Source organism: Orcinus orca, chromosome X (genome assembly GCF_937001465.1).
Source record: "Orcinus orca chromosome X, mOrcOrc1.1, whole genome shotgun sequence".
NCBI lineage: Eukaryota > Metazoa > Chordata > Mammalia > Artiodactyla > Delphinidae > Orcinus > Orcinus orca.
In genome coordinates, this window is record NC_064580.1 from 40331223 (window position 1) to 40351665 (window position 20443).

The 20443-nt window shown below is 36.4% G+C and overlaps 1 protein-coding gene across 1 annotated transcript; it reads right to left on the minus strand.

Moving 5' to 3' along the window:
* Positions 1 to 18636: 18636 nt before the first annotated feature.
* On the minus strand, positions 18637 to 19392 carry LOC101270983 (geranylgeranyl pyrophosphate synthase-like). Its single transcript, XM_012538107.2, has one exon. It carries the CDS (start codon positions 19375 to 19377, stop codon positions 18637 to 18639), a length of 741 nt encoding a protein of 246 aa, XP_012393561.1. The 5' UTR covers positions 19378 to 19392.
* Between the last annotated feature and the right edge of the window lie 1051 nt (positions 19393 to 20443).

Consider the following 20443-nt stretch of genomic DNA (forward strand, 5'->3'; position numbering starts at 1 on the left):
TTAAAAGAACAGTTAATAATGTGAAATTGTGCTGTTCCATGAGAAATTATTTTTACTATGTTTTCATATGCAAAATACAACCAAAAGGTGAAATTTAACATCCTGTTTCCTTGGAACACTTGAAGTTCTGCTCCCATGCCTAACAAGAATATATTTTTGAACTTTTATACTTAAAAAGTTCTCAAACACACATTCCCACTGACCCAGCAATTCCAGTTCTCGAGTTTTCTCCCCAGTTCGTGATATGGTATAGTTCAAGGTTATTTGTAGCAGAATTATTTGTAATAGCAGGAAATCATAAATAACCTAAATATCCATTAATAAGGGACTGGTGTGAAAGCAGTAACAGACAATACCTAGGCAAATGGGCATGGCTGTGTTCCAACAATTTATTTAATTGTAGTAGATCCACATGATGAATTAATGAGGAAGATCTTTGAAATGTTATATAGAACAAGTTCCAGGATTATTGCTAAGTGAAAAAAGCAAAGTGTAGAATAGTATGTATAGTATTTCATCATTTGTGAAAAGAAATGGGAGGGAGAGAATAGATACAATTCACTTATATGTGCATTAAATGTCTCTGGAAGGACACACATAAGAAATTGATAATATTATCTGTCTTCAGGGGTGATTGTCAGTCAGGGTCCAGCCTGAGAAACTACTCTAGGCATTTCATTCAGAGGAAATTTAATACAGCAAATTGGTCACACAGGTAATAAAGAGTTACGATGCTAACTAGGAGACTATAAGCTACCCCAGAAATTGTTAATAGCAAAAACTGTCTAGTATTCATGGGGCTGAAGAGAATCAGGGAAGAAGTGGTGTTACCAGATCTGAGAAGCTGGGCCAATGCAGCAGTAGTAGAACCCCGGTGGGGGCTGCCCAGAGGGAGCTGGGACCACAGAGGGTGAGGCTGACTCACCCTCTGACCACAGTGTGGGAGCTAAAGCCAAAAGAAGTTGCAGCAGCAGCAGCACGTTTTACTCAAGCACGAGGGGAGAGAAAAACACATTGGCTCTGCCCTCCTCCCACCCTCCAGTCTTTACCAGTGCCCCTCCTCCCATCGCCTGAAGTTACCCATAAGCCATCAGGCAAGGGAGTCTGGGAAATGTATTTCCCTGCAGTGCAAAGCAGAGCAGGCAAAGGGCAGTGATTTGTGAAGTGGATTTGTGAAGCAGGTAAATGCCCAGCCCAGAAGACCTGGGAGACAGCACTAACAAGGAGACATTTTAATGTTTACCCTCTTATGCTTTCTGATTTTTGAACCCTGTGAATACACTGCCTATCAAAATGAGTAAAATAAAAATAAATTAAATAAATGCATAATGGAGTGTGCATTTTTTTAATTAGAAGATGAGATTTCAAGCTAAAAATAACTAAATGATCACTATCAGGGGAATGGTGAAAATATGGTGCATATGGTACAGTAAAATACCACACAGCTATTCAAAAGAATGAATCATAGAATACCTCTGAAGGACACACAAGAAAGTGCTATCAATTGATGTCCAAGTAGAGATAGGCTGGGTGGTTGGTTGTGGAACAGGTAAGAAGACTGGGAAACAAGAAAAGCACATAGGAAAACCACTGTATACCCTTTTGCTCCTTCTGATTTTGGTGCCACATGTATGCATTACCTATTCAAACTAGAAATCAAAAAATTTTTAATTGTGGTAAAATACATATAACATTAAATCGGTCATCTTAACCATTTTTAGGTACACACCTGATGGAACATGAAAGGTCTGGGTCCTTGATGGCACTGAGGAGTCCCTAATCTAACCCACCTGAGTGCCACCTATCTCTGGATTTCTTGTTAATGGGAAAATAAAATTTTCTGGATGATTTAAAGCAATTCTGATTGTGTTTTCTGCTTCGTTCTAGTCTTACTTGGTATGATCTCCTGCATTTTACATGCTGTCATCCTCCTGTATTTTAATTCCATTATATTTTAATGTCTCCTTAGTTATCATTAAAAATATGTACCACTTTCTTATTCAGCTTTACTTATACTTTTACTAATTTCTTTGTTCTCATGCTTTCTGTCGGATTTCTTGTTTCTTTGTTCAAATCTTTCTTCCACATGAAACTGCTTTGCTTCTTTTCTCAGCAATGATTTGTTAGTGGTAAATTTGTTGGTCTTTGCCTATAAATGTTTTTATTTAGTGCTCCTGGTTGAATGATGTTTTAACTGCATAGTGAATCCCTTTGACTCACATGAGGCAAGGAATTGGAATTGTTCTGTTCTACATAAATCCAGGTCCTTGAAGGGATGAACCATTAGTAAAAGGTGGGAAAGGAAAAAACCCACCTGCTGGCACAAACTGACAATGAAGAGTCTTTCTTTGCTCAGCCTCTGAGTAGACAAAAAATTTCTCCCCTAAAAAATGTGTAACCACGTGCTTTGTCATGGCCCAGGAATACCTAAAATGAAAAGTTAACATAAAAATTCTTCCAAATCTCTCACCCCTATGTTCATAGTAGCACCATTCACAATAGCCAAGACATGGAAACAACCTAAATGTCCATCAGCAAAGAATGGATAAAGAAGATGTGGTACATATATACAATGGAATACTACTCGGCCATAAAAAAGAATGAAATAATGCCATTTGCAGCAACATGGCTGGACCTAGAGATTATCACACTAAGTGATGTAAGTGAGGAAGAGAAAGACAAATACCATATGATATCACTTATATGTGGCATCTAAAATATGACACAAATGAACATATCTATGAAACAGAAACAGACTCACAGACATAGAGAACAGACTTGTGGTTGCCAAGAGAGAACAGACTTGTGGTTGCCAAGGGGGAGGAGGGATAGGGGAGGAATGGATTGGGAATTTGGGATTAGCAGATGCAAGCTATTATATATAGGTGGATAAACAACAAGGTCCTACTGTATAGCACAGGGAACTATGTTCAATATCCTGTGATAAACCAGAATGGAAAAGGTATGAAAAAGAATGAATGTAACTGAATCACTGAATCACTTTTCTGTACACCTGAAACTAACACAACATTGTAAATCAACTATACTTCAATTAAAAAAAGAAAAAACAATTCTTCCCAGTCTCTATTGCCTGGGAGAAACAAATGCAAAAATGCTTTGGAGGCCTATATCCCAAGTCTGAGATGGACAGGATTGCATAGATAAAGCTCCACGGATGTGGAGTTTAAATTTCAAATTATAAGACATAAAGAGAGAAAGATTCCACTGAGTAAAAATGGGCACATAAACAGCAGATCTATATCCCTAATATACTTTAGGTACTAGAATAAACTAATGCAGAGGATAAAATAAGTATGTTTAAAATGATTAAAGACATAAAACCAGTACTGTAATCCATAAAAACAAGTCACTATTTAAAACATAACAAGCAGATTTTGAACCAAACTAATCTAGAAATTAAAGATACAATTATTGAAATTTAAAACTCAGTGCACTTTTAAATTAGATTTAACATTGCTGAAGAGAATTACTAAACTCTCTGGTGAATATATCTGAAGAATTTACTCAAAATGCAGCACAGCAAGATGAAAAGATGGAATATATGAATTATGGAGTATATGAAAAAGAGGTTATGAGATATCAAGGATAAAATTCGATAGTCAAATATATCTCCAAAAGGAACTCCCCAAGGCAAGAATAGAAAGACTTTGAGGCTAGGAGGGTGATGGAGAATCAATATTTTAAGACATAATGGCTGACAATTTTTTTTCTGTATTCATTAAAGTCATAAATCTCAATTGTAAAAAGTACATCCACACCAAGAAGGAAAAATAAAAAATAAACACTAACCTAGACACATTGTAAAGAAACATCAAAATACCAAATTTTGGTATTTACCAAAGTGAAATAGAAGATCTTAAAAGCCATCAGTGAGAAATAACAGAGCACCTTAAAACAACAACAACAACAATTAAACTGAGAAGAGATATTGCAACAGCAACATTACAGGCCAGAAGATAATGGAATAACATCTTCATGGTGCTGAGAGATGATAGCTGTGAGGCTGGAATTCAATACCCAACTAAACCATCATTTAATCAGGACATTTTCAGATATGCTGAGAGAGTTTACTACAAACAGATCCTTGCAGAAAATGAAGCAAAAAAAAAAAAAAGCTATCAGAGATGAAAAGGGACATTTCATAATGATAAAGGGGTCAATTCATCAAGAAGACATACATCCTAAATGGATAAGCACCAAATAAACATCAGAGCTTCAAAATAGATGAAGCAAAACCTGAGGAAACTTTAAAGAGAAATAGACAAATCTACAGTTATTATTCAAGATTTCAACACTCCTTTCTCAATAATAATTAATAGATCAAGTAGACAGAAAATCAGTAAGGATGTAGAAGACTTAAATGCCATCAACCAACTTGCCAAAATTGACATTTATAGAACACTCTACCCAACAACAACAGAATATACATTCCTTTCAAGTGCACATGCAAGAGTCATCAAGACAGATTATACGCTATGCCGTAAAAAAGTGTCAATAAATTTAAATGGATTGGAATCGTACAGTGTGTGTCCTCTGACCACAATGGGATAAAATTAGAAATCAGTAATAGAAAGATAACTAAAAAATTTCCCAAATATTTGGATGTTATAAAACATACTTTTAAGAAATCCATGGGTCAAAGAAGAAATTTTTAAGAATTCTAGGTGAATAAAAGAAAAAATACCAAATTTCTGAGATACTGGCCATTTGCAACCATGTGGGTGGATCTAGAGAGTATTATGCTCAGTGAAACAAGTCAGACAGAGAAAGACAAATACTGTGTTATCACTTATAGGTGGAATATAAAAAATAAAACAAACGAATGTGTATAACAAAACAGAAACACTCACAGATACACAAAACAAACTAGCGGATACCAGTGGGGAAAGGGAAGTGGGAGGGGCAAGATAGGGGTAGGGGATTAAGAAATACAAACTACTATATACAAAATAGATAAGTGACACAGATATATTGTACAGCAAAGGAAATTATAGCCATTATTTTGTAATAACTTCAAATGGAGTGTAATTTATAAAAATACTGAATTACTATGTTATACACCTGAAACTAATATAATATTGTAAATTAACTATACTTCAATAAAGAAAAAAAGAAAAAAAATGTGTGGGATGCTGTTAAAGCACTGCTTAAAGAAAAATCTATAGATATAAATGCTTATTTTAGGAAAAAGAAGGGTTCAAAGTCAGTTATCTAAGTTTCCACCATAAGAAGCTAGAAAAAGAAGAGAAAACTAAATTCAAAGAAATGAAGAAATGCTAAAGATAAGAATAGAGATCACTGACTATCAGTAAACAATTGGAAACTGAAATGTTAAAAAAATACAATTTACAAATAGCAACAAAGAAATGAGATAAATTTAACAAAATGCATAAAACTTCTACACTGAAAATGATAAAACTTCTACATGTGAGAAATTAAAGAAGACATAAATAATTGAACAAGATAAAAATGATTATGGTTTGGAACATTCAATACTGCTAAGATGTAAATTCCCAAATTGATCTAGCCATTCAATGCATTCTCAATTAAAATCCTAGCTGGCTCTTTTTAGGAACTGATAAATGATTATAAAATTTATATGAAAATGTAAGAAGACCAAGAGTATCCAAAACAATTTTGGAACAGAGGAACAAATTTGGAGGTCTTACAGGACTTATGATAAAGCTACAGTCATCAAAACAATGAGATATTGACCTGAGGACAGACATATAGATTAATGAAACAGAATAGGGAGTCCAGAAATACACCCATACATACATGATCAATTGATCTTTGGAAAAGGTGACAAAGTAATCCTGGAACAACTGGGTATCCATATTTTGAAAAATGGACCTCAGTGCTCACCACATAAAAAGAATTAAATGGATGATGGATTTAAATGTGAAAGTTAAAGTATAAACCTTATGGAATAGAACATAAAAGGGAATTCCCTGGCAGTCCAGTGGTTAGGACTCTGTGCTTCCACTGCCGGGCGCCCGGGTTTGATCCCTCCCAGGCTCGATCCCTTGTCGGGGAACTAAGATCCCGCAAGCTGCTTGGTGAAACCAAAAAAAAAAAAAAAAAAAAGAACATAAGAGAACATTTGTGTACCTTGGGGTAGGATAGGAAAGATGTATTAAGACACAAAAGCACTAACCAAAATAAATAAATAAAATAAAATTCATAAATTGGACTTCATCAAAATTTAAAACTTTTGCTGTTTGACACACATTTTTAAGAAAATAAAAATGCAAACCACGAACTAGGGGAAAATATCCATGATTCATATATCTGACAGAGGACTTGTAGCCAGAACACATAAAGAACTCTTACAACTCAATTGTAAGAAGAAAAACAAACCACATTTTAAAATGGGCAAAATATTTAAATAGACAAGGAATTCTACTCCTAAGCATTTATACAAGAGAAGGAATACTTATATACAATGCCTTATACATGAATGTACACAGTGACTCTATTCATAAGAGCCAAATAACATAAACAGCTCAAATGTCCATTAACAGGGGAACAGATAAGCAAATTATGATGTATCCATGCCCTGGAATACTACTCAGGAATAAAAAAGATGAACTACTCATACATAAAATAGCTTATATGAATCTCAAAATTCTTAGGCTGAGTGAAAATAACCAGACACAAGAGAGTACAGTTCTGTATAATTCCATTAACATAAAATTCTAAAACTGTCAAATCTAATCTATATTGACAGAAAACAGATCAATGGTTGCCTAGAGCTGAGGGTGAGAGGGGGATTAGCTACAAAGAGGCACAAGGGAACTTTTTGGGGGGGATGGAAATATTCTATATCCTGATTGTGCTGGTGGTTACTGGTTACATGGATGTAAATCAGTAACAATTGTCAAAGCTCATCAAAGTATACACTTAAAATAGGTGTGTGTTATAGTAAATTACACCTCAACAAAGCTGATTTAAAAAAAAAAACGATTTGTGGTGGGTTTGTCATTTGTTGACTTAGCTAAGCTGAAGTACATTTCCCAGTATTCCCCTTCCTATACGTTTCCAGTTAGAGTAGCCCATGAGAGAGGTTCTTGGGTGACATTTGGAGGGCAGAAGTGAAACGGCAGCCATTTTGTAATTCACACACGTTGTCACTTGTCTTCTGGCTCACCTTGTTGGTGTGAGGCAGTGACAGCAAGTGCTCCATCAAGGTCAGCAGCAACAAGAGCTAACATGGGTTTCAGTCTGTCCTCATAGGCTTCCCCTTGAGTTTGTGGTTCCGTCTTGCTCTCCCCTGCTTTTCGTCCATTTTCCCTTGCTGACTGCTTGCCCTGTAAACTTGAATTTCCAAGCATGAGATATGAAGGTGACAACCTTACAGAGTCTATTTTACCAGCTCCTACGATTGCATAAGGTTAAATACCAGTAACAAAACCATGCATGTAGATATATTCATTCCCCATGGTTCTGCTTCTCTGACTGAACCTTGACTGATAAAGCCTCTTTAGAAAAAAAACAAACAAACCTCGCTCAGCCACTGTGTTATTGTTATTATGTATAATATGTTCCAAAGGGGGAAAAAAAATGTAGTACCACTGTAAATCTATATTAGAGAAAAAAGAAAATAAATGAGCTCTCCACAGCTGGTTACTGCTAGAATCATTATTTAATTTCTACTTTAACTCTTTCCCCACCAGAACATATGAATTGGTTAACAAAGGGGAAAGAAAAAAGGGGAGACCACAACTATGTCAATAATAAGGGCCACTATAGGATGAATAAGAGGGATCTAAGCTCCCTGATAACTAAGACCCAGAGGGAAAGAAAACAGAAATATATGGCTAATATATATAAACTTACGCACATTAAAATAAGGAAAAAATACTCATAACTATTTATTTTACTCCATCAAGGTCAAGAGCTGACACAGGTTGCAGAACACTCTTTGACATAAATCACGGCACTGCTTTTTGGGATTTGTTTCCTAAGACAGAGGATACAAAAACAAAAATAAATAAATGGGTCCTAATTAAACTTAAAAGCTTTTGCACAGCAAAGGAAACCATTGACAAAACAAAAGACAACCTACTAAATGGGAGAAAATATTTGCAAATGATATGACTGATAAGGGGCTAATATCCAAAATAAACAGTTCATACAACTCAACATCAAAAAAACAAACAACCCCATTAAAAAATGGACAGAAGACTTGAATAGACATTTTCCAAAGAAGACATACAGATGTCCAACAGACATATGAAGAGATGTTTGACATCATTAATCATCACAGAAATGCAGATCAAAACCACAACGAGATATCACTTCACACCTGCCAGAATAGGTATCATCAAAAAGACCACAAATAATAAATGTTGGCGAGGATGTGGAGAAAAGGGAACCCTTGTGCACTGTTGGTGGGAATATAAGTTGGTGCAGTCGCTATGGAAAACAGTATGGAGGTTCCTCAAAAAACTAAAACTAGAACTACCATATGATCCAGCAATCCCACTCCTGGGCATGTATTGGAAGAAAATGAAAACACTAACTTGAAAAGATACATGCACCCCAGTGTTCATAGCAGCATTATTTACAATAGCCAAGAAATGGAAGCAACCTAAGTGCCCATCAACAGATGAATGGATAAAGAAGATGTGGTATATGTACACAATGAAATACTACTCAGCCATTTGAGTGAATGAAATTTTGCCATTTACAGCAACATGGATGGACTTGGAGGGTATTATACTAAGTGAAGTTAAGTCAGACAGAGAAAGACAAATACTGTATGATATCACTAAAATGTGGAATCCAGACAATAAAACAAACTAATGAATACAACAAAAAAGAAACAGACTCACAGGTATAGAGAACAAACTAGTTGTTACCTGTGGGGAGAGGGAAGGGGGAAGGGTATGATAGAGATAGGAGATTAAGAGGTACAAACTCTTATGTATAAAAATAAATAAGTGGGCTTCCCTGGTGGCGCAGTGGTTGAGAGTCCGCCTGCCGATGCAGGGGACATGGGTTCGTGCCCCGGTCCGGGAAGATCCCACATGCTGCGGAGCAGCTGGGCCTGTGAGCCATGGCCGCTGAGCCTGCGCGTCCGGAGCCTGTGCTCCGCAACGGGAGAGGCCACAGCAGTGAGAGGCCTGCGTACCACAAAAAAATAAATAAATAAATAAAAATAAATGAACAAATAAGTTACAAGGATATATTGTACAACACAGTGAATATAGACAATATTTTATAATAACTATAAAAGAAGTATAACCTTTAAAAATTGTGAATCATTATGTTGTACACCTGAAACTTACATAATATTGTACATCAACTATACCTCGATTTTTTAAAAAGGAAGAAGAAAAAAAAGAACTGACAGGTTTCAGTCCACCCTTGTGGGCTCCAGCTTGTGTTTGTGGGTTCAGCGCTGTCCTTGATCTTCCTCCACTTGACATCCATCTTCCCTTCCCCACTGTTTGCCTCTGGACTTCAAGCTCCAGCATTGGTTTGGAGGACAGCAGCCTTACAGCTTCTACAGTTGTGTATGGTCAAATTCCTGTAACAAATACTTATCTCCTAGTGGTTCTGCTCCTCTGATTGAACCTTGACTGTTACATGAAACTTTATAAATACTCCCTTTAAACTTAAGAACAAGGAACAAATCCCCACTATCACTATTTTATTTAATATTATATTAGTGATTCTTGCCAGTGAATTAAGAAAAGAAAAATAATTAAAATATATTAGAAACAAAACTGTTGTCACTTGCAGGTGACATGATTATCTCTATGGAATTAACAAACTATTAGAACTAATGAGATTGCTGAACAAAGTTGTTGAGTATAAATTTCAAATATAAAACCAATTGCCTCCTTCTATACCATCATCAAAAAATATAAAATATAATTAAAAAAAAGATAACATTTAAGGTAGCAATAGAAACTAAGTTTCTTTGAAATAAATCTAACAAATTCAGAGCACATTTATAAAAGAAAATTATACAATTTTAATGAGAGACATGAAAGATGACAAGTAAATGAGAAGGTATACTTTACTTGTAGATGGAAATTCTCAACATCATAAAGATATAAAGTATGCCCACATTGACGTATAAATTCAATGTGATTTCAGTCAAAATCTCAATAGGATCTTTCATGGAACTCGACAATCTCAAGTTAAAATTCATAAGAAAGTTGGACTTCCCTGGTGGTGCAGTGGTTAGGAATCCACCTGCCAATGCAGGGGACATGGGTTTGAGTCCTGGTCCAGGAAGATCCCACGTGCCTCAGACCAACTAAGCCTGTGTGCCACAACTACTGAGACTGTGCTCTAGAGCCCGCGAGCCACAATTACTGAGCCTGTGTGCTACAGCTACTGAAGCCCATGCTCCTAGAGCCTGTGCTCCACAACAAGAGAAGCCACCACAATGAGAAGCCCGCCACCACAACGAAGAGTAGCCCTCACTCGCCACAACTAGAGAAAACCCACACACAGCAACAAAGACCCAATGCAGCAAAAACTGCATTAATTTAATTAATTAATTTTAAAATTATTAATTTTAAAATTAAAAATTAATTTTAAAATTATTATTAATTAATTTTAAAAATAATTAAAAATAAAATTCATAGGAAAGATAGAGGAGATAGAGGACAAAGAATAGCCAAGGCAATCTTAAAGAGAAGAAGGGAAAATTGTCTTTCAGATGTTAAAACCTATTATGAAGCTATAGTAATTAAAAAGTATTGTTAATGGTGCAAAGATAAATTCATCATGGCCAAGTATAGTTTCAAATTTGATATTTAACAAAAGTGATATTATAAATAAGTCTGGAAAGGATGAACTACTCACTCAATGGTGCTGGAACGATTTGCTAAATAAGGCAAAAAAAATTTTTAAACATTGTAGTCATATCTCACTGTATACAAAAGAAATAATCTCAGTTGATTAAAAACCTAAATGAAAAATAAAACTGAAATGACATATTAGATCATATTAAAAAATTTAAACTTCTGTATGAAAAAGATATAAAAACAAAATGACAAATCAATCCGTATCATTTTTCTTTTTAAAGTTTTCACCTTTTAAATATACATACTGAAATATTTATGGGCAAAATGGTAATGATATCTGGGACTTGCTTGAAAACAACCCAGGAAGTAAGAGGAGGAATTGGTGGGGGGTGGGGTAAGGCTGGGGAGCAGGTTGGGTGTAAATCAAATAAGATTGGCCAGGAGTTGACAATTGTTAAAGCTAGGTGGTGGGTACATGGGGGCACACTATTTTCTCCAATTTTGTATATATTTGAACTTCTCCATTAAAAGAAGTTTTAAAAGGAGAGGGAAAAAGAGATGATATTTAAAAACAAAGTCGAGACAGAGACTGGGAGAAGACTCTTGTAATCCATATAACTAACAAAGGACTGGTAATCTTAACATATAAAGAGCACCTCTGTATCAATAAAAAATGACAACCCATTAAAACAATAGCCAAACAAAGAAAGACAAATATCGTATGATATCACTTATATGTGGAATCTAAAAAAATGATACAAATGAACTTATTTACAAAACAGAAATAGACTCACAGACATAGAAAACAAACTTATGGTTACCAAAGGGGAAAGGGGCGGGGGGGAGGGATAAATTAGGAGGTTAGGATTAACATACACACACTACTATAATATAAAATAGATAAACAACAAGGACCTACTGTATACCACAGAGAACTCTACTCAATATTTTGTAATAACCTATATGGGAAAAGAATCTGAAAAAGAATATGTGTATATATATATATATATATATATATATATATATATATATATATATATAAAACTGAATCACTTTGCTATACACTTGAAACTAACACAACATTGTAAATCAACTATACTTCAAAAAAACCCACAATGGCCCAAAAGTTTGAAAATGCAATTCACAGAGGAAGAAACCCAAGTGGGCAAAAAAACATATGAAATGTGAAATATGTTAAAAGACCAACTGCTCTTATAATCAGGAAAATGTGAATTAAATACCTTTTCACATATAGCAGATTGGCAAAAATTTAACATGTCTGAAAGTCTGAAAACACTAAGCAATGGTGAGGATCTGGAGCCTATAAGATTCTTCAGATGAGTGATCTGGAGAGCAGGTTGACCATACCTAACAAAGTTGATTATGTGTCTACCCAGCAACCCAAGATTCCACATGTCAATATCCACCCTGGAGCAACTCTCCCACATGTGCCCAAGTAAAAGTGTATATGTGTTTATTGCAACGCTGCAATTGTAGGAAAAGGTGGAAATAAGTTTCACTTTGACCAATTTAGGGATCAATAAATAACTAGCTGAAGTTAGTCATTTTTCAGTGGATTTATATATGTACAAGAACACTGCACACCCACTTTAGCATACTGATTTTCTTCAGGAATGGAAAGGAGAGGAAGGGAACAGGATAAAGCCTTAGCTAAAGCAGAATCTTATTCTTTTTTATTTTGTTTTATTTTATGAGAATAAAGTCAGCAAGGCCAATGTTAATGTTTGTTTTTTTGTAGTAAAGGGTATACAAGTGTTGATTAGTCTGTCTCTTCGTATGTTTTTAATGTTCTGTAATAAAATATTTTAAAACTGACAAATCTTTATTCTTTTTGATTTACACCATGTCAAATAATAAATGGGACTTTTTTGTCTTGTTTCCCACTAAAATAATTATTTTGGCATAGCATAAATAGGGCCAAAGTCACACATCAGCTAGAACACTTGAGCATTGTTGACTATTCCTTTAAAAATAATTCATTTAGAAAAATAAAGCTACAGGCAATATCTTACTTTATCGTCATCTAAACATTTGCCTTGGCATATATAAGAGCCTAGAGTCTCGTGAATGTGTGATTATAAAACCTGCAGAGTTTCAGGCCTGGATTTAGCATCTAGTTCAACATCCAGACAGGTGAGGAATTTTCCCAACAAACAGACCACAAACAAAAATATGGTTTGGAAAAATCTGGGGTAGAGGGTAGGGTGACATTTGTGGAGGCTTCCACTTTCCTAGGGAAAATCCATTTTCTCATTGCTGTTGCAAGCAGTTCTAAGACAATGCTGTTATTTTAATATTACTTTTGAGCATTGTCTTGCTTTTATGTTAATTTAAGAAATAATTCATTAGAATGGCTAGTACCCACTTGAAGAAAACACCCATGAAGAATACTGGAGCCACAATACCAGGTCTTAAGAGGCCTATAGACTGAAGTAGCTGAGAAGACAGACTTCCAATACAATTACTATACTGTACAAATCAGCATCCTCAGGTAGGTTTAATTACGATCCCCGCCCTCCTCCACAGTGGGTGAGATTTCCCGCACTCCCCACAAGCCCCAGCCCCCCACTTGAAAACATGTGACCTAAGCAAATTTTGGCTTTGCAATATCAAGATCAAAAAACAAATGGCTAGGCCATGAAAGCATTATGTAGCATCCTAAGAATATGTCTATTTGCATCAACAGAGTTTCCCCCAAGAGCTCAAACCCCATTACAGACAGTGGAGTTGTTGTAAAACATGAAATACACATAGGATTGGCAAGGAAAGAAATGTATCACGGGTTTTTCCTTCTTCAGAATTAAAGCTCTAAGTTAGACAGGGGGAAGACAAATGCGACTGGAGCTCTGAATTATTCTTTTTTATTTATACACTTCAGCAGTTCATTGTTGCCTTATCTCCTGGAGGTTGAAACTAATGAGAGTCTGAATAATTTCATGTAAGTCAAGAAAATGGAAACTGGATATGTTTGGAACAGTCCTTACATAAAATATGGTTGTTTTTATTGCTTTTAACTTTTGCTCCGTAGACTATCTTGTTAATTCAATAAAAAAATTTATGAAGGTGAATGAGTAATATTTGTAAGTTTCTTTAAGCTTCTTGGATGAAAGGGACTATTTAAAACCAAAGTATACTGTGTTGCATTATTATTTTATTTCATAAGCTCTGCAGCATAAAATGTTGCAAATAAAATCTCTCAAGGTTTTCAGGAAGATGAACATTATCTTCCTAGTCTTGGGAATAGACGTTCAGGCTTTTGTGAAAGTGGCAACTCCTATTTTTTGTTGCTGCTCAAGGTTTGTGTGCTCAGAGGCAGATGCTGACAGGTGAAGTTTTGTTGAGGTTGTGTGCATGGAGTGTGTGTGTGTGTACTGAGACGAGAAATGGGTCACACACAGGATGAGTCAGACATTCGATTAGGTGTCAATATTTATTTGGGGCTGCTAGTGTGCACTGTTATTCTGAAATTGGTATATTGTTTTAAAAAATAGACAATTGGGGGGGGCTCATTTTCAGGGTCCAGAAATTGACAAGAAAAATTTGTGCCTTGTCATCTTGTGACATCAGTGAAATTTATATGTCATGCTCCAGAATGAAATCACTCAACAAAGATAAATTGAATGCCGTTATGAAATTCTCACATCATAATGGCAAGCTGTGTTTGGTGAATTAGGAAATTTAATACAAGTTGAATACCCTGACTGAGTTCAGGAAGTGAGGAAAGGAGGCAAAGCAGACGGGCATCAAAAGTTAAGTAACTACAATAGATGCCATATGTCAAAAGTTGCCAAATGAGTAACATGAGTACAGGCTATGTGTTCAGAGGCAAAGGTGGAGAAGCCGCCAAAGAATCCGGGCTAAATGGGACGGCAGAGTCATCAGAGGGTGGGCCAGTGGGAGCTGAGGTTCGGGCTGGAATGCAGTTTTCAGGGAGGGAATGGCAGAGGTGAAATTGGACATTTAGCTTGATAATATATCACATTGAAATAATATCATAAATTGTTCTTCATTTTCTTCCTCAATTATAATTATCATCAATTATTTATTTCCATTAAGTTCTCTCCCTTTTCAGTTTTTGTCCTTAAGTCTCTAAATATGAATATGTATGTTGTGTCTCCAAGACACAGTTGGTCTTGCTTTTTCAATAAGCGCAAAAGAACAGGTGGTGACAAGCAATCTTGGTTGATGATGATAATGTTTAAAATATTTTATTTTACATTGAATGTTTTCCTGATTCTCCATCCAACAGGCTTATGACACTGTCAGCAGCCCTGAAACACTTCATATGTTTGTTATATCTCTTTCCAATTCTTTCCATCTTAATAGGCTGAATCGGCTGTCAGCAGTCTTGAATGTCTGATTGAAAACAAAATCAAACAGATATGGAGAAATCAGAACCCTCATACATTGCTGGTGAGAATGTAAAATGGTGCAGCTGCTATGGAAAATAGTTTGGCGATTCTTCAAAATGTTAGACACAGAGTTACCCTATGACCCAGCAATTCCACTCCTAGCTATATACCCAAGAAAATGAAACCATACATCCACACAAAAACTTGTACATGCATGTTCATAGCAGCATTACACATAGTAGCCAAAAAAAAAAAAAAAAGCAGAAACAACCCAAATGTCTATGAACTGATGATTATTCAACCATGTGAAGGAAGAAGTACTGATACATGCTATAACATGGATAGGCCTTGAAAACATGCTACTGAGTGAAAAAAAGCCAGTCACAAAGGATCACATATTGTATAATTACACTTGTATGAAATGTCCAGAATAGGCAAATCTATAGAGACAGAAAGTAGGTAGTGGTTGCCTAGGGCCGGGGGGAGAGGGGGTTTTGGGAGGAATGGGGGAGGATGACTGCTAAAGGGTTTCTTTTATGGGTAATGAAAATATTCTAAAATTAGATTTTAGTAATGGTTGCACACAGTGAATATACTCAAAACCATTGACTTGTACACTTTAAATGGGTGAATTGTATATTATACGATTTATATCTCAATAAAGCTGTTTTAAAAATCAAACACAGTAAGATTTTAAAAAACCTTTTCTTGCTTGGTATATTGGCTCTTCCTCTTGGTAGTCTCGTCCTCCTGCTGATGGCCATACAATAGCTGATATTTTATGCCACATAATTTCCTTTATAATTTCCCTGGATCACATATTTTGATTCTAGGTCCTTCTGGAACATTCTTGGTAACCTATCTCAGGGTTTGACTTCTCTTCTGCATCAAAGGATTAAAAGGAATAAAAGGAAACAACTGCACTTTTATAAACTCTTCTTTATGCTTGGAAATTGAAATTGGTTTCTTACCAAATGTGGTATCAGGGAAATGACATTATTTTTACAATAGAAAACCCAATACTTCTGATAAAAGCTAAGAGTTTATGCTTTAAATGAGATAAGACTATAAAATTATATGTGTGTTTTTTGAAACAAGCCCACTAGAATGTACACTTCTAAGAGGATCTAGCACCTTCCAGCTAGTCTTTTTATGAAGCTTTTTATTAATGCCAAGATTGATGAAATCATTGCTCAAACATTTTTGAAACTCTTATTTTGTTAGGTTTGCCTCCAAATCATGATATGTAATTTTTGAAATATCCTGAATGGCAATACATTTCTGTCGTTTAATGGTGATTTCATTTTTGGCAATAGTCAAAAGCCACCAAATGTTTGATAAGTAGGTCAAAAGACCAACCTGAACAATATTTTTTAATGTCAAAAATGAAATATGACTGTAGGATAATGAAACTTTTCTTTCCCTTGTAACTCAAACTAAATCTGAAGGCACTTTAAGAATATGAGTTTCAAAAAAATAATTTGAGGGCTTCCATGGTGGAGCAGTGGTTGAGAGTCCGCCTGCCGAGGCAGGGGACACGGGTTCGTGCCCCGGTCCGGGAAGATCCCACATGCCACGGAGCAGCTAGGCCCGTGAGCCATGGCTGCTGAGCCTGTGCGTCCGGAGCCTGTGCTCCGCAACGGGAGAGGCCACAACAGTGAGAGACCTGTGTACCGCAAAAAATAATAATAATAATAAATAAATAAAATAATTTGAGTACTGACAGTATTATTGGAATGAGCCTCTGGCTTCTCACCAGATATAATGTCAGGGACTTTACACAGATTATTCCAATAAATCCTTCCAGTAGTTCTGCAGGGTAAAAATTATCCCCATTTTACTGATAAGGAAACAAGGTCAGGGACTTCCCTGGTGGTGCAGTGGTTAAGAATCCGCCTGCCAAAAAAAAAAAAAAAAAAAAAGAATCCGCCTGCCAATGCAGGGGACACGGGTTCAAGCTCTGGTCCAGGAAGATCCCACATGCCGCGGAGCAGCTAAGCCCGTGCACCACAACTACTGAGCCTGTGCTCCAGAGCCCTTGAGTCACAACTACTGAAGCCCGCACACCTAGAGCCTGTGCTCCGCAACAAGAGAAGCCACTGCAATGAGAAGCTCGTGCACCGCAACAAAGAGTAGCCCCTGCTCTCTGCAACTAGAGAAAGCCCTCAGGCAGCAACGAAGACACAATGCAACCAAAAATAAATAAATTTATTTAAAAAAAAAAAAGGGAAACAAGGTCAGAGAAGGTAAACAACATGTCCAAATAAACCCAGCTCTCCTGAGGCAGAGCTGGTCCTCAAATCTCCAACCTGCTGATTCTCCATGGGGCCAACTGGATAATAAATGCTCTTGCATTAGTTTTAAAAATTATTCACTTTACCCTCCTACACTGTTGGTGGGAATGTAAGTTGGTGAAGCTGCTATGGAAAACAGTATGGAGGTTCCTCAAAAAACTAAAAATAGTGTTGCCATATGATCCAGCAATCTCACTCCTGGGAATATACCCAGACAAAACTCTAATTCAAAAAGATACACGCACCCCTATGTTCATAGCAGCACTATTTACAATAGCCAAGACATGGAAACCGCCTAAATATCCATCGACCGATGAACGGATAAAGAAGATGTGGTACATATATGCAATGAAATACTACTCAGCCATTATAAAGAACGAAATAATGCCATTTGCAGCAACATGAATACAACTACAGATTATCATACTAAGTGAAGTCAGAAAGAGAAAGACAAATACCGTATGATATCACTTATATGTGGAATCTAAAATATGACACAAATGAACCTATCTATGAAACAGAAACAGAATCAGGGACATAGAGAAAAAACTGGTGGTTGCCAAGGGCAAGGGGGTGGGAGAGGGATGGAGTGGGAGGTAGGGGATAGCAGATGTAAGTTTTTTTTTGTTTTTGCTTTTTTGCTTGTCACTGTCAGCTTTTTCATGGAAGACTTTAGTAAGGGAGTTTCCAGGGAGAAGAATGAGCTATTCTAAGCAACAACATTTAGGAAGAAAGAGGAGTTCCTGTGGTCGTTGGGCCAGCTAGCTATAGAAACTGGTCCCAAGTAGTCAATGGCTTGGAAATGGGGTAGATGAATTGCAAAATGCCCACATAATACAGTTAGGAAGTATGTGGATAAAAGTTCCTAGAAGCTGAAGTCTTCTTTATGGACAGAATCAACAGAATGTGCGTGGCAGAGTTGGCCACAACATCCCATCATAGCACATTCTCACATCCAAATTAGACTTATTTATATGTGCCTCCTTGCAATTCCTTCAACTTGGTACTATGCTGATTATCTGTACACAGGGATTCTACATTGAACAACCTCACTCACATCACCACTATCACTCAGTTTTTGGAGACCAACAGCTTGGTCCAAATTTTTCAAAAGGCAATAGGCTAAAAGACAAAAAAAAGTCAACTAAGCTATCAGACCTAATCGAGAATGGCTTAATATTATTCATTCTCTTCTTCGAACATTTTACTTAAGTGTTTTGTTAGCGCTACTAGCTCAGGGTTCCCACCACATGCATCAATTTGTTTATAGGCTTTAGATTCAAGCTTTTTAAGAGTATTCCGAGTGTATTCAAAAGAACCTACTTTCTTAAGATAATGTACACAGTGTTTTTTAATATCTACGTTTTCAGTTCTCTGGTGCAAGAGATTCTGCACCTGGGTGGTTTCAGGCCTCCACCAGATAGCATGAATAGTAGGGAAGGAGAACTTTCCCTCTGTTAGATCTTCACAAAAGCTTTTGTTTTCACTATATTCTTTGGAGTGTAGATTAGCATAATCATCCCTAATTTGGAAAAACAGCCCAGGTGTATTCAGCAGTGGCTTTAAATCTTCTTTATAATCAGAGAACAACTGCATGAGACCTACTGCTAATCCAAATAGTCCTCCTGTCTTTTGCAGGACCATTGCTTTATATTCTTCTTCAGTGGGACATGTGTAATTATCCCTCCAGTAGGTATCTAGGCCTTGTCCCTGATGGAGTTCTAAAAGCTGGCGAGTAAAAAGCTTTACTGCATCTGGGTGTTCAAGGGTTAAGACTTTCTCTAGGTCAAGAAAATGTACATAGTTGGCAGCATTGATGACAGATGGAATTCCATAGATGCTGTGTGCCACGGGAAAGCCACGTCGGAGTTCTGAGCTGTCTTCGACATCATCAATGAGTAAACTGGCATTATGCAACATTTCTGTCACTTCAATGGTAATCTGCAGCTTGTCTTTGGGAACTTTTAGCCAATGATTAATTGTCTGTGAAAGTTTGCTTCTCACTTATTTACCTGGTAACTGAGGTAAGTACTTGTAAGGTTCTAGAAGAATTCTTTGGGCTGTTTCTTGAGTCTTCTCCACTCTTTTTAAATTTCAAAGCTGATGGTTCGAGGATGATATCACAACTTTCATGCTGCGAGTCTGGGAGTAGCAGTCCCCAGCATCAACTTCCCACCTTAGAGTTCAGAACAAGGCTCCCCCGGACTCCTACATGAATCCCTCCCCTCACTTCACCATAGAACTCTCCGCCCTGCTCAGCTGCCAGCGACACTGAATTACTCAGTGCAAGAAAATGCGCCATCCCGGTCACACTCCAGATGTAAGATTTTATATATAGGATGGATAAACAACAAGGTCCTAGTGTATAGCACAGATAACTGTATTCGATATCTTATGGTAAACCATAATGGAAAAGAATATTTTTTAAAAGAATGTATATATATGTATAACTGAGTCACTTTGCTATACAGCAGAAATTAACACAACATTGTAAATCAACTATACTTCAATAAAAAATAAAATAAATTCTGGTTTCAATACTTACTAGGTATGTGACCCTGGACAAATCACTTAACCTACCCATGTCGTGATCTCTTCATCTATAAAATGGGGATGATGATAATGGCATGTACTGCACAACTATGAAGATTAAATGAGTCAACTTAGAACAATACTTGGCACATAGGTACTACTATAAGTGCTCACTATTGTTATTACTCTTATTAATTCCAGGAATCCATGGCTCCAAAGTCAAGTGGTGGTTCAGCTACCCTCGTTGTGGCCTTGCTAAAGGATTTTAAGTATTGTTTTCTTTCTAAGCCAAACCTGCTTTCTAGTGGTTCTAGTGGCATTCATTCAGGCAGTCCACGGGCCGATTACAAGAAGATGTTATTTGCATTTTACCAGATTACAGGAATCAACTCAATTAATAGACCTCATTAATTTCTGACTCTTAATCCATTTACACTATTATGCTTATTCCCTG